We start from the raw sequence: 15382 nt of genomic DNA, 5'->3' as shown, positions 1-15382 counted from the left end.
CAAGATTTTGGCTCATCTTTACTATCATTATTCTGAATTCTTTTTCAGGTAGACTGCCTATTTTCTCTTCATTTGTTGGGTCTGGTGGGTTTTTATGTTGCTCCTTCACCTGCTGTGTGTTTTTCTGTCTTCTCATTTTGCTTATCTTACTGTGTTTGGGGTCTCCTTTTTTGCTGGCTACAGGTTCGTAGTTCCCGTTTTTTTTGGTGTCTGTCCCCAGTGGCTATGGTTGTTTCAGTGGGTTTTGTAGGCTTCCTGTTGGAGGGGACTGGTGCCTGTGTTCTGGTGGATGAGGCTCGGTCTTGTTTTTCTGGTGGACAGGTCCACATCTGGTGGTGTGTTTTGAGGTGCCTGTGGCCTTATTATGATTTTAGGCAGCCTCCCTGCTAATGGGTGGGGTTGTGTTCCTGTCTTGCTAGTTGTTTGGCATCGGGTGTCCAGCCCTGTAGCTTGCTGGTCGTTGAGTGAAGCTGGGTGCTGGTGTTGAGATGGAGATCTCTGGGAGATTTTCGCCATTTGATATTATGTGGAACTGGGAGGTCTCTTGTGGACCAGTGTTCTGAAGTCGGCTCTCCCACCTCAGAGGCACAGCACTGGCTCCTGGCTTCAGCACCAAGAGCCTTTCATCCACCTGGCTCAGAATAAAAGGGAGAAAAAGTGTAAAGAAAGAATCAGTAGAAGAAAGAAAGAAAGAGAAAGGGGGGGGGAGGGAGGGAGAAAGGAAGAAAGGAAGAAAGGAAGAAAGACAGAAGGGAGGGAGGAAGGAGGGAAGGTAGGAAAAAAGAAAGAGAGAAGATAAAGTAAAATAGAATAAAGTATGATAAAATATATTAGAGTTATTAAAATGAAAAACAATTATTTTAAAAAATTAAAAAAAAATGGATGGATAGAACCCTGGGACAAATGGTGGAAGCAAAGCTATACAGACAAAATCTCACACAGAAGCATACACATACACATTCACAAAAAGAGGAAAAGGGGAAAAAAATCATAAATCTTCCTCTCAAAGTCCACCTCCTGAATTTGGGATGATTCGTTGTAAAAAGAGGAAAAGGGGAAAAAATGATAAATCTTGTTCTCAAAGTCCACCTCCTCAATTTGGGATGATTCGTTGTCTATTCATGTATTCCACAGATGCAGGGTACATCAAGTTGATTGTAGCGCTTTAATCCGCTGCTTTTGAGGCTTCAGCAAAAGAATTTATCTAGCCCAACATTCTGTTTAGTCATTATTGAAAAAGCTACAAGGGATAAGTGGAAAGTGTATTTGCTGCAACTGCTCCTATGTTTTTCTCTTCTCATTCTGTTGAAAACTCCTGGCAGGTGGGCAAATATCAGCAAGCATGAAATGTCCCTATAGTTGCAAAAGTTGCGTACCTCAACCAGCTTTTCATAAGCTTGCAAGTTAAATTCTCTTCTTCCTAAACAATTTTGTGAGTTGAAAACAATTTGCCAGCTATTTTAAGACACTGTAGAGGAATATTCACACTTACTCTATTGTATCAGTCAGTACAGGTTATGTTAGACTGAGGTAACAAACAATCCTGTCACAGTTCTCTGAAAAGCAAACTCTGAGACAAAGTTTAGTGTTCAGGGTACTTCTTAGGTCCTTGGATGGAACACCTGTAAAAGGGAGGGGAAGAAGCAGGATTGGGCGAAAAGTAAAAGTCCAGCAGACTTAACATCCTCAGCCAACTCCAGGACAACTCTGGAGTTGAAATGCCCCTCAGAGTTGTCGCTCTTTAGGATAAAACAGGTCTTGTTCGGTCATTGTACGAGGGTCACTCCCAGGACCTTGGGTGCGGAAACCCTCCGTAGCTAAGGCAGTCTCTGCAGGGGCTGGCAGCTGAATGATGTCCACTGATAAGTCCTTCCCTGAAGGTGTATTTAGTCAGCGCCTTTCCATGTTCATCACAATTCATTCTTTGGGCCACTCAGCCCGCTTCTTCAAATATATTTGTTAAACAGCTCCTCCAGGATTCCAGTGGGCCTTTCTCCCTGGTGGGAGCCTAGATTATTGCTCTGGCTTTTGTAGCTGGTCTCAGGGCTGCAACGGATATTCACCATGTCCCTCATCCATTATTTTTTCATGTCCCTTACCCTCAGCTAGCACTTCTTCTGGTCTCTGTGTCTTACCTGGGAGCATGACCCACCCCCTCCCCCTTAGGTATTTGAGCTCCTGATCATCATATACCTTCTAGTCTGGGTTACTGTACTTGCCTATTTACCATCACACTTGGCAAAGGGATACCAAGAAACACTAAATGGACCATCTGTGTACCAAATATATTCCCCTGCCCTTATTTGTAACAGCAGTCCCTCCTTTTGATGGTCAGGGCCAATTACCCCTGCCAACATGCTACTCCTTTTTTGCCTGCTTGCTGGTCCCTTGACACAAGGAGCCTGAAGTACCCAAGTGGCAACTGTAGCTTACAGTTAAATGGTTGATTGCTACTTCTTTTGCCAGAATATTTTTCCCTTTGGGGAATAGGACCTCTAATCCTGCAGAACCCTGAATTCTGCAGGATGAGGAGCACAGATTTCCCAATTGTGTAACTGAATATGAGGCCACAAGAAGTGGCTTTTACTCCTGGGTTTTTGGACCTATATATTCTTCCTATTGGGGACATAGCACTATTTAAAGGGCTTTAGTTCAGGTGTGTCCTGCATCCTGGTGCTTCAGTTGTGCGTGTCAAAATCTCTGTCAGGTTGTGTGGTTTGGGATCCAGTGGATTTCATGGTCATAGGCCCATTTCTGTACCTCCTTTTCTGTGAAGTGTGTCTCCTGATTACATGGGATCCCATGCTGGTTAATCAGACATTTCATAATTTCTAAGATAGTTGTGCTGGTTAAGACCATGTGGGCAGAAAAAGCAAATGCATCCTCAAAATATGTATTCTTGTCATAATGAAATGTTGGCCCATCCAGAGTGGAAGGGGCCCAATGTAGTCAACTTGCCACCAAATGTCCAGTTTGTGTTCTTGGGGAATGGCCTTATCAGGGGATCAGGATTGATATCTTGCTGTCGGGTTGGACATTTGGTGGAAGAGTAACTCTGTCAGCTTTTTTCAGAAAGAGCCCATGTTATTGCATTTCTGGATGGCCTCCATCTCTGCCATATGGGTACTTAGTTCATGTGCTCATTTTGTTGGCACCGAGGTGTCCTATGATACAGACTGACTTTAGCTGTCTCAGTCAATTGTTTACTGGTTGTTTAACGTCTCTTCCATGTTGGATGCTCTCTGATGGCCTTTAACTTGTATCATAAAGATCTTCACATTTCATGCTCGTTCAAATATATTCATCCACATGTCTCTACTCTAGGACCTCCTTGTCTCTGATCTTCAATATTTCTGCTTCTAGGCTCCTGATCAGCCAGCTAGGTCATTAACTACTGCTCCTGGGCCATTTCTCTTTCCACACAATGTTCATGAGGCACAATTCTCAAAGGCCTGCCCAATTGGGAGGCTTTTTCCTTTTTTGCTGTTCTTCCAGGCCACCCCTGAGTGAAACTGTCTTGTAAGTGATAACCATTTTTGAATTGTGGCCATGTACGAAGCTTACATATTTTCATTTTCCTCTTCTTGTTATCTGGGCATAAAGGATTCCTCATACGGCCATAGCTGTAAGATGTGGGATGGGTGCGGGGGCAGCAGTGGAAGATGACACTGGGTCTGAGCCACCAGCTCATGCAGATTGCTTGTGCACTGTGCTCTTGCTCATGCTTCATCTTGGGTACAGCTTCCACTTTATGTTCTCGTGATTATTGATGACAGAGACAGCTCATGATAGAAAACTGAACACATGGTCACCTAATAACCCATGTCCAGCACTCCATCTCTGCCAGGGCTCAGTAGTGTGGTGGGAATAGAGGTATAAAATTTTCAACTGCAGATGGCATGGCCTTTGACATGTGTGTTGGGTCTGCATTGGGATTCTTTCACAGGGGCTTTCTATATATTCCACATGCTTCTTTTTCTAACAGTGACTCCTCCAATAACTATAGTATCTCCTGGGTCATGTGGCCCTAGTTGCAGGGCTGTTTGCAGTGTGTCCTGGACCTATAGCAGAGCTATTTTCTGCCCTGACATGTACTCAGAGCCGGCAGCCTTTGATATTTTCCAGTATATGGGCTTGAACAGTATTCCCAGGAATGGAATATACAGCCTTCAGAACCCCAAAACACCTATCAGATGTTTGCTTTCTTCCTTGGAATGGGAGTTGAAAGATGTAATAGTTGGTGTTTCAGTTCAGATGAGCTGTCTCAGAATGCTCTTGACCTCTAGACCCCTAAATAGCTTACTACATGGAAGGTCTCTGAATCTTTGTAGGTTTTATCTTCCACCCTTTGAAGCATATATGTCTTAACAAGGCCTCCACTGCATTAACTCTTCTTGTTCACCTGGCACTATTAGAATGATGCCATTAATGTAGTGGAAAAATGAAATGTTCTGCAAGATGTCCAATTGGGCCAAATGTGTTCTGACAAAAGTTAACATAATTCCAAGGCAAAATTGTGAATGTATACTATTTTATTCCTTATGAATGCATACAGCTTTTGGTCCTCTTTTCTGGTAGGGTTAGCAAAGGACACATTTGCCACATCAGTGACCATGTTAATCTGCTCTAACAAAGATACACGTCTTGCATGGTGCCTGCAGTTTGGGCTACTACTTGTTAGTGAGCTATTGTCATCTTCCAGGCCTTGTTTAGTTTACAGGGGCCAGATTGGTAATTTAAACAATTTGAGGGGGTCCATTATCCAGCATTCTTTACATTCTTCAGGATAATACTAATTTATGCCATTCACTCCCTCTGAAATGCAACATTATTTTAAAACTTATTATATTATCCAGGGGGTAACAGTTCCAGAGGCTTCAGCTTGATCTTTTCCACTGTAACAGACAAGGACCCAACGTTGGGGTGGTTCCATTTGCCAAGAATGTCTATTCCAATTATTAATCTAGGGACTTAGGACATGACCACTGCATAGGTCTGCAGACCCACTGGCTCATTTTGAGAAGAACCTTGGCCAGGATGCCATTAATTTCATCATTCCCATATTATCCCTGCTATAAGAGAGGCTATGGTGTGTCAGTGTCAACTCAGACCTTGTGTCCAGCCGTACTTGCAATGTTTGTGGTTGCTTTTTTCTCTAGGCTAGGGTTACCCAATGAAATGACCGTTGGTACCTTTGAGGAAGAACTGGGGACACTATTACCATGTATACTTGCTGTGGTATTACAGGGTCCTTCCTCCTGGGCCCCAGACTTTTAAATGTATCAGCTCTGGATTTAGAAAGTGGCTCAAATCCAGAAATTGAGCAATGAATTATGACTTTTTATTGTAGCATCTGCCATCAGCCTTCTGATCGTTTATCCTTGATTTCTTCTGATGATATAAGTTAGGTAGTACCCTTGTTGACTGCCCATCTGTTTTGCTTCTAGTGATGCTGTGTTCTCTTAAACATCTCTATAATTCTCAATAGGTCAGTCCTCTTGACTGACACTTCGATCTTGCTGCTTATTACAGTAATGGCTCTCTACTTGGATTGGATTCTGATGGTTAAGTGTCACCAGCTGGCCTCTATTTTCCTATTTTCTCCATCACTGAGCACAGTTCTGTTACAGTTTTTCATACCATCAGCTTTGGTCTATGAAGGAAAGCCACCGATTTCTCAGTGATGCCAGTATCCCTCTCACCATCACATTCTTCATGGCTTCAGTAAATGACATACGTTCTGGCCCTGCTGTAGGTAAAATGACCTGGTGGGTTTTCTGATGTTATACAGTATATCATGATAGAAAACTCTGAGCACATGGTCACTTAATAATACATGTGAAGCACTCCATCTCTGCCAGGGCTCAATAACATGACAAGACTGGAGGTATAAAAATTTCCACTGCAGATGGCATGGCCTTTGGCAGGTGTGTAGGGTCTGCATTGGGATTCTTTCACAGGGGCTTTCTATATATTCCACATGCTGCTTTTTCCAACAGTGACAGCGCCACTTTCCTAGACTTTTAACCCCTGCTTTTAGTATTTGCTATGACAATTCTGGCATTTAGTCTGTATTTTTCCATGTTTCTAGGAGTCATCTTTTTTTCTCCCAGCTGTATTGAGGTGTAATTGATAAAACTGTAAGATATTTAAAGTGTACATTCTGATGATTTGATATAAGTATACATTGTGAAAGGATCTCCCACATCTAGTTAATTAGCGCATCCATCATCACCTCACATATTTATCTTTTTTCTTTTTGGTGAAAACACTTACATTCCACTCAGCAAATTTCAGTTGTACAATATTGGGTTTGCAACTGTGGTCACCAAGCCTACATTAGATCCTCAGACCTTATTCATCTTATAGCTGAAAGTTTGTACCCTTTCCTCAACCTCTCCCTATTTCCCCCATACCTGGAAACCACTTTTCTACTCTGTGTTTCTATGAGTTTGGCTTTTTTTTTTTTTTTTTAAGATTTCACATGTAAGTGATACCATTTATTATTTGTCTTTTTCTGTCTGTCTTATTTCTCTTAGCATTATACCCTCAAGCTCCATACATGTTGTCACAAACAGCAGGATTTCCTTCTTTCAAATGACTGAATAATATTATCCATTTATTGCTGGACACTTAGGTTGTTTCTGTATCTTGGCTATTGTGAATAATGCTGCAATGAACATGGGAGTGCAGATATCTCCTTGATATCCTTTTTACATTTCCTTTGGGTATATACCCAGAAGTGGGATTGGTGGATCATATGGCAGTTCGATTTTTAGTTTTTTGAGGAACTTCTGTATTGTTTTCCATAGTTGCTTTACCAATTTACATTCCCACTGACAGTGCAACCAGGTTCCCTTTTCTCCACATCTTTGCTAACACTTGCCATCTCTTGCCTTTTTGGTGATATCCATTCTATGAGGTGTAAGGTGATATCTCATTGTGGTTTTGATTTTCATTTCCCTGATGATTAGGGATGCTGAGTACCTTTTCATGTACATGTTGCCCATTTTTGTGTCTTCTTTGGAAAAATATCTCTTCAATTCCTCTACCTGTTTTTTAATCACGTTGTTTGGGTATTTTTGCTATTGAGTTGTGTGATTTCTTTATATATTTTGGATATTAACCCCATATCAGATATATGATTTACAAATTTCTCCCATTCAGTAGTAGGTTACTTTTTCATTTTGTTGATGGTTTCCTTTGCTGTGTATAGGAGTCATCTTAACAGTGAGTTCACACCATCTCCCAGGGTTCTTATAAGGGGATAAATCCTAAATCCTGCATCTTGGAGAGTGCTTTTAAATAAATAAATAACTTTTTCCTAATCCAATGTAAAGTTCTGATGTTTTTGATCAAACTCCCTTCAGAATCCAGAACCAATGTGTATTCCCCCCAACTTCTGCCAGTATGTGCTATCTAGGTCTTACAGATCCTTTGAGATGTAGTCCCTTTCTTTTCTTAGCAGTCCCAGAATATAACAGGCTGAGTTATGCTGAGCCAAGTTATAGACCCAATGGCCAATAGGGGAGGTGTGAGCAGATTCTGAACTAGGGTACAGGTGTTACTGGAGGGAAGCTGCTGCACTGGGTTAAGAGCAAGGGTAGAGTACTGTCTCTCAGTAGAGTAGGGTAGACCACTTCTGCAGTCTCAGAAGATTCAGGAAAATTTGGGAATGCAAAATTGGGGGAGATTCTCAGGGCATCAACTCCGATGTTCCCATCCCATGTGTCAGGGTCTTATTCTTAACACCAATAAAAGGTTATTTTTCACCCATGATACATGTCTAGTGTTGGTGGAGAGGGCAGATTTGCTTACTGTTAATCACTTAGGGACCAAGGCTAAATTGCATTTTCTTTCATTGGTAATTAAATGGTTCTATCCAGAAATACAGTTATCACTTTAGCTTGCATTTCCTTGACTAAAACAAGTCATATTGTCACATCCAACTTCTAAGGAGTGTGGGAATATCATTTTGCCTAGGCCTTAAGGATGACAGCTGGAATATTTGTTGAGCAGCAGCAAAGTCTACCACAAATATTGTGTGTAATTATTTTTGAACGTTTAGTATAGTTGAAGGTTATGTCCTGGAGATAGTAATAAAGCCTTCACCTCCTACGACCACATATATTAAAAGGCAAAGAACTTCTTGAAGTAGAATTAGGTTGTATTATTATTTGTCTGAGTTAATTGCTCTTCTGTATAATTTTTTTTTATTACTGTACTGTAATGCTTTTCTTCTGCAGGGACTTGTGTACTTAAAAAAACTGTATTATTGTGTTTTTATTTTCAAGAAGTTAATGTTTATATCAAAAAGGATATTTTGATGGTGTGGTGAGGCAGTATAACGTAAAGAAGTTAAGGAGGTCTGGTTCTGATTTGACTTTACTATTTAATGACTTTACTATTTAATGACTTTAAGGAAGTTGCCTAACTTCTAAAGACTCTTTTCCTTATTTAAAACATGGTGACAAAAATATTTACTCCTCAGAGTTGTTTTGAGAGTTAAATATTATATAGCACTGATAAGCAATTAGCATGTTATTTTTATTAGGTAAAGGTCATGGCCGCCACTTTAGGAATCTTTACCCATTTAAAAAGACTATAGGGCTTCCCTGGTGGCGCAGTGGTTGAGAGTCCGCCTGCCGATGCAGGGGACACGGGTTCGTGCCCCGGTCCGGGAAGATCCCACATGTTGCGGAGCAGCTGGGCCCGTGAGCCATGGCTGCTGAGCCTGCAGGTCCGGAGCCTGTGCTCCGCAACGGGAGAGGCCACAACAGTGAGAGGCCCGCGTACCGCAAAAAAAAAAAAAAAAAAAAAGACTATAAAAGATTTGATGAATTCTTCAGTTAATTTTATATAATATTATAATAGTAATTAAAAATGTTTTTTAAGTATTAGAAGCAACTATGTGCTTTTCAATTTCGGGCTTCCATAGCCCATAGATAGGGAGGAGGAGGCTTTTCTGTGATGAACCTTGTGGAATTATTTGCTTTTAAACTTTGCACATATATATCTTTAGTTAAAAACAAGTGGAATAAAAACAAACCATAGCAGTGCAGAGGTCAAATGAGACACAAATTAGTGGGTCAGGGATAAATGCTCAAAAAATGGTTCTGGGCAATTGGTATACGGAAATATACTGAGAAATATCTGGGAAATATTGTATATGGGGAAAATTAAGTTAGATCCATGCAACAAATGCAAAAATAACTTCCAACTGGATTGAAGATCAGAATAGTAAGAGCCAAACTGTACATCCTTTGAAGAAAATTAGAGATTTTCTTTACAATCTTGAGTTAAGAATAAAAAGCACAAATCACAAGGAAGACAATACATTTTTAAAAATAGATCTTTATTGGAGTATAATTGCTTCACAATACTGTGTTAGTTTCTGTTGCACAGCACAGCGAATCAGCCATGTGCATACACATGTCCCCGTATCCTGTTCCTCTTGAGCTTCCCTCCCACCCTCCCTATCCCACCCCTCTAGGTCATTGCAAAGCACCAAGCCGATTTCCCTGTGCTATGATGCTGCTTCCCAGCAGCCAACTATTTTACATTTGGTAGTGTATATATGTAGATGCTGCTCTCACTTTGTCCCAGCTTTGCCCTTCCACCCTATGTCCTCAAGTCCATTTTCTGTGTCTACCTCTTTATTCCTGCCCTTCAACTAGGTTCATCAGTACCATTTTTTTTTAAGATTCTGTATATATGCATTAGCATATGGTATTTGCTTTTCTTCTCTTTCTGACTTACTTCACTCTGTGTGACAGACTCTAGGTCCATCCACTTCGCTACAAATAACTCAGTTTCGTTTCTTTTTATGGCTGAGTAATAATCCACTGTATATATGTGCCACATCTTCTTTATCCATTCATCTGTCAGGCATTTAGGTTGGTTCCACGTCCAGGCTATTGTAAATAGTGCTGCAATGAACAATGTGGTACATGTCTATTTTTGAATTATGGTGGAAAACAATAAATTTGACCAAGTTAATGTACAGGCTTTTTGATGAAGATATAGTTCTCCAAAGAAGATATACAAATATCCCAATAAGGACATAAAAAGATGCCCAACATCACTAATTATTAGGGAATTGCAAATCAAAACCACAGTGAGATACCACTTCACACCCATTAAGATGGCTATTATCAAGAAATAGAAAATAACAAGTGTTGACGAGGATGTGGAGAAATTGGAACCCTTGTGCACTGCTAGGGGGAATGTAAAATGGTGTGGCCACTATAGGACAGAGTATAGAGGTTCCTCAAAAAGTTAAACATAATTACCATATGATCCAGCAATTCTACTTCTGGGTATACACACAAGAGAATTGAAATCAGGGGCAGGAACAGATATCTGTACACCCATGTTCCTAGCAGCATTATTCACAGTAGCCAAAATCTGGCAACAACCTACATATCCACATATGGATGAATGGATCAAGAAAATGTCATACATACATACAATGGAAATTATTCAGGGTTTAAAAAGGAAGGAAATTCTGACACATGCTACAGCACAGATGAACTTTGAATACATGCTTAGGGAAATAAGCCAGTCACAAAAGGACAAATACTGTATGAATTCATTCATTTGAGGTACTTAGAATAGTCAAATTTATAGACAAAAAAGTAGGATAGTGGTTACCATGGGCTGGGGAGAGAAGGGAATGGGTAGTTATCATTTAATGGGTACAGAGTTTTAGTTTTGCAAGATGAAGAAAACCCTGGAGATGGATGGTGATGATGGTGCACAACAATGCGAATGTACTTAGTGTCACTGAACTGTTCACTTAAAAATGGTTAAAAAACCAAAAAACAATAGGTTGAACAAAATAAGCAAGGTGGAGAAGAATCCATAGTTTGATACCATTTATATTGTTTTATAACCTACAAAAATACTCTGTATAGATCATAAATATGGGAACATTGATAAACCAATATAGGATAGTGGTTGTGTCCAAAGACAGAAGACATAAAGCAGTTGAATTTGAGAGGGAGTACACAGGGAGCCTCGATCATATCTGTAATATTTTCTTTCTTTAGACAATCTACAGTAAACGTGGTAAAATATTGGGTTTGACAGATCTGGGTAGTGGTATATAGGTGTTTATAATACCATTCTTTAGACTATTCTGTGTGCTTAAAAATTTTTCTTTTTCCCTAAAGAGAGTATAGAGTTACAAGAAATCTTCAAAAGGCCCAATTTTTAGTAATTGCTGGCCTTTATTCTCTCAGCTCTTTTTCCTGACTCACTTCTTAGATGGGTTTTCTGAGCATTTCCCCTGGTTCTCATTTTGGAAATCTGCTTTTCTTGCCTCCTTCTGCTGATTTGTTTTGGATGCTAGGCCAAATTACTTATTCTTTAGTCCTGGATAGGCTCAGATTGTTGGGTCACTTTCTTTTCTGGATTCCAGATGTCCCAGAGATGACCTTGAAGATGATCCTTCTTTGGAGATTTTTATAATAAACTGGTTTCTGGAAGTCCTAATTTCTGGAAATCCTACTCTTTGATCTGACTGTTTTCTGTTTCATTTCTTTGACGCACATTCAGGTTTCTAATTCTGTTGTTGGAATACTGTATTCAACACACAATTTATGAATCAGTGGCCATGTGGTGTGTGTGTGTGTGTGTGTGTGTGTTGGGTTTTGGTGGAATGATTATAATCTGTCTGCCCTAACTCATTATCTATCTCTAACATTTTCATCTCTTTCTTTGTCAAAGTCTGTACCTTTTACAGGTCACCCCTTCTCTCCAAATGGGAATTATCTTTCAGAATCCATTCAATATACTTTTATAACATCAGGCATTCATAAACATAATTTATAGAAAAACAAAGGTAATCTAATGGGCCTTAAGGACATTGCTTAACTTCTCTTAGGTCTCATTTTTCATTTCTGGCATATGGTGATACCTGCTCAATCAACCTCACTGGATTCTTATACAGACTATTTTAAGTTATATAGATGAAAGCACTTTGGAAGTTTTATATTACTGCGTGCATATAAATGTACACTTAAGAAATGTACATTTCTTAAGTGAACTCTAACGCATAAAATTGGTAGACTATGAATATTATGTGTAGGCCTTTATAATAGTAGTTCTCAAAATGTGATCTTCAGAGCCTTGGCTCCTGGGAATGTTAATAGGTGTCATGTGAAAAGTGCTTCTATGGATAAAACATTGGGAAAACACTGGGTTTAGTACAGTTAGGCTTCTGTGCTTTTGTACTGTCTCTTTTGAGAGTAATTAATAGGTTCATGTACGTTGTGAACTATAGAGAGAGATTATATCAACTAAGGAATACCCCTTTTGGGGCAGATTTGTGAACCTCAGAATACACTGTGGGAGATATAATTCAAGATATATTTTATTGCTCTCAGTCTTCCAGTTTAATGTTCTAAACTATGGTTTTTGTTTTTGTGATTCCTTTGATCTTTACTAGTAATAATATTGAATTAAAGCCAAATTTGTTATTTCATTTCTAGTGTAATAGACATGATTGCTTATATAAGAAAACAAGTAATTCATTACAACTAATTGTATTTGAGATTATTTTCTTGTTTCAAAAGGGCTTCTAAGTTACCAAAAAATGAAATAAATTTGCTTTAAACCTTGTTACATCTATGTGCTTGTATTAAATACCAAGGCCTGCTTTTAGATATGCCATGTCTAAGAGGATAAAATCTAAAACACTGTTCTCAGAATGTTCCTAGTCACTGAATACTGAATTATTTGACATCTCAAAATCTCTATTAATATATGTGTCGATTCTGAGGCTATATTTAAATGATAAACAGTTTTCTTTAATCATTTTTCTTTCCATAGTCTTTACGTAGCTCATGAATTATTTAGGTTTTTTTTTTCATTTTTTTCTATTTTTTGCAATTAAAGCTCTTCTCTTTTACATAAAATGAAAACTATTCCTTTGAAATATCGAATCATTAAACTGATTTAAATATTTTATTTTGATGATTCCATTTTTAGGCATTCTTTCATTGAGTATTATATATTCCATTTAATTTTGCATGCATGCATGTAAAATTTGATTTAGTGATTTAACTTTTTGATGGGCTTGCCCAATATTGAGATTCATGAATTTTACTATATGATTCTTGGTTTATTTAATAAAATATGTCATTGAAATTATCCTCCAATGTAAAGTTCATCTAATTTTTTTCCTTTGATTTCCTTTATTCTCATACATGTAAAATTATTTGTGAGAATTTCAGGCAGAAGTTATTTTTATTTAAGGAATAATGTTAGTTGAGTAATGATACTAAATTGTAGGTCATGGAAAATTAATGAAAGGCTTCCTAGTTTTAAGTATTATATCTTTATTTGGCCAATGATTATTTTATAGTATTTGTATTAAATAGTTCTTTTGATTTCATTTTTTGTTTTGCTGTTTTCATTTTCCTAGCTTGTGATGAATGGAAAATATTACCGAAACCAAACCTTCATAGAGATGTCAACAGATTTGGACACTCTGCAGTTGTCATTAATGGGTAAAAGAAGCACATTTATCAGTCATACTACCCACATATTTTGTTATTCTTTAAAAATTTGTTGTTTGTACTGAATGGATTGGATTTTATATATCCCTGTAATACCGTGGAATGAATTTTGCTTCATGAACCATATCCTTCATTTCTTTTTGTTTAAATTTATTTAAGGGGCAGGGGAGTATCAAAGGAAAGGTACTGAGATAGAACTTCAGATACTCTTTTAAAAAGTCATCCTACCTTCTTTCCTTTTTCCAGAGATCAGATCATGAATGACTTCCTTAAAAAAGATGAGTCTGAAGTGATAGAAAGGCTAGCCACATATTTCTTTTGAGGAGAGCAAGGGAAGTGAGAAGAATTAGATTCTCATTCTGGTTCTGTCATAACTGAATGTGTGACTTTTGACAAGTCTCTTAACCTCTCTGGCCTTTAAGACTGTTATATCCACTGGGAATTTGGACTGGATGATCATTAAGTTACCTTCATCCTTTAAGTTATTATGATTTTGCTATTTCTATAACAAAAGTTCATTAATGTGGATTTGTGACAGTAAACAATATGCTAGATCATTCATTAGCTTAAAATTTGTAATTCATGATGACATTTTTCATAAGTTCATTTTATTACTACCTTATTCTAATTATGTAAAAATTCTCCAATATAATACTAAAAGTAGTCAGAACTTAATCACAATGAAGCTGTGTAACTGATATCAGTTAGCTTTTGAGACTGAAATAAATGAAATTCAGAGTGTAAACATAAAACCTCTAGGTTTCTCTGTTGAAAACTGCATTTGGTTGATTTTTATTTTACTTTTTTTAAATAATAAAAGATATTCTTGAAGCATTTTCTGATCTTTTCCATTTATTGTGTTAATAATATTTTTAGAAACAAAAATTAGGCTGTTTTGAGGGCATGTCAAATTTTTTGGCATTGGTAGTATTAATTAATTCAGTAATCTAGGCTCTTCAAATTGAAACTTTGAAAATCTTTTTGATAATTTTACTCTTGGTCTTTTTATTTTATAAGAGGATAGTAAAACACTATATGAAGAACTCTATATCTAATTTCTAAATTCTTTGTATTCAAAAATTATAATTCTGTATAGCAATTCGAAAGTGTATCTTATTGTCTAAAGTGTATCTTATTATAGTATATACAGCTACTATATATTTCTAAAAAATTGTTTCCTAACTAGATAAGATAATGTAAAATGTGTATTTAAATTTATTTTTAAAACTAACACATTAGACAGAGACTTTTTTTTAATATTGTTTCTTTAAGATTCTTATTTTGTCTCTAATAGGTCCATGTATATATTTGGAGGATTTTCTAGTGTACTCCTTAATGATATACTTGTATACAAGCCTCCAAATTGCAAGGCTTTCAGAGATGAAGAACTTTGTAAAAATGCTGGTCCAGGGATAAAATGTATTTGGAGTAAAAATCACTGTGAATCTTGGGAGTCTGGGAATACTAATAATATTCTTAGAGCAAAGTGCCCTCTGAAAACAGGTAAAAATTATTTTTCTTTCTTATATTTGGAACAAAGCTTCTCTATTTGGCTAGAAATGGAAATGTATTCTGCTTGTAAGAATTACCTTAGTAGCTTTCAGAAATTAAAAACTCATAATCCTCTAATTAGGAATTCTAATGTTTGAATTTAGCAGTGATTAGTAATTTAATATCTTTATTAGCTATTTTTAGTTTTCTTTTTTGAATTCTGTATGTAATATTTATATATCAATTTGTATATGTAACATGGCCATATATATGAATTATTTTCATATGTAAGTTAAAAATGCTTTCAAATACACCCTTTCTAAGATACGCTGTATGCATCAAAGAAATAAAATGAAGTAATTTATTCT

General features: G+C 37.4%; 1 protein-coding gene across 1 annotated transcript in view; it reads left to right on the top strand.

The window, feature by feature from the left end:
* Positions 1–15382, top strand: part of ATRNL1 (attractin like 1) — a 696121-nt gene that overhangs the window by 131643 nt on the left and 549096 nt on the right. Inside the window, exons 11-12 of the mRNA XM_081236563.1 lie at positions 13430–13514; positions 14818–15026. Of these exons, the coding sequence (XP_081092689.1) occupies positions 13430–13514; positions 14818–15026 (294 nt within the window). The remainder of the gene's footprint in view (positions 1–13429; positions 13515–14817; positions 15027–15382) is intronic.

The sequence above is a fragment of the Mesoplodon bidens genome, assembly GCF_964165515.1.
Source record: "Mesoplodon bidens genome assembly, chromosome: 1".
In the NCBI taxonomy this organism is placed as follows: domain Eukaryota; kingdom Metazoa; phylum Chordata; class Mammalia; order Artiodactyla; family Ziphiidae; genus Mesoplodon; species Mesoplodon bidens.
This window is presented reverse-complemented; position numbering and strand designations above follow the sequence as displayed.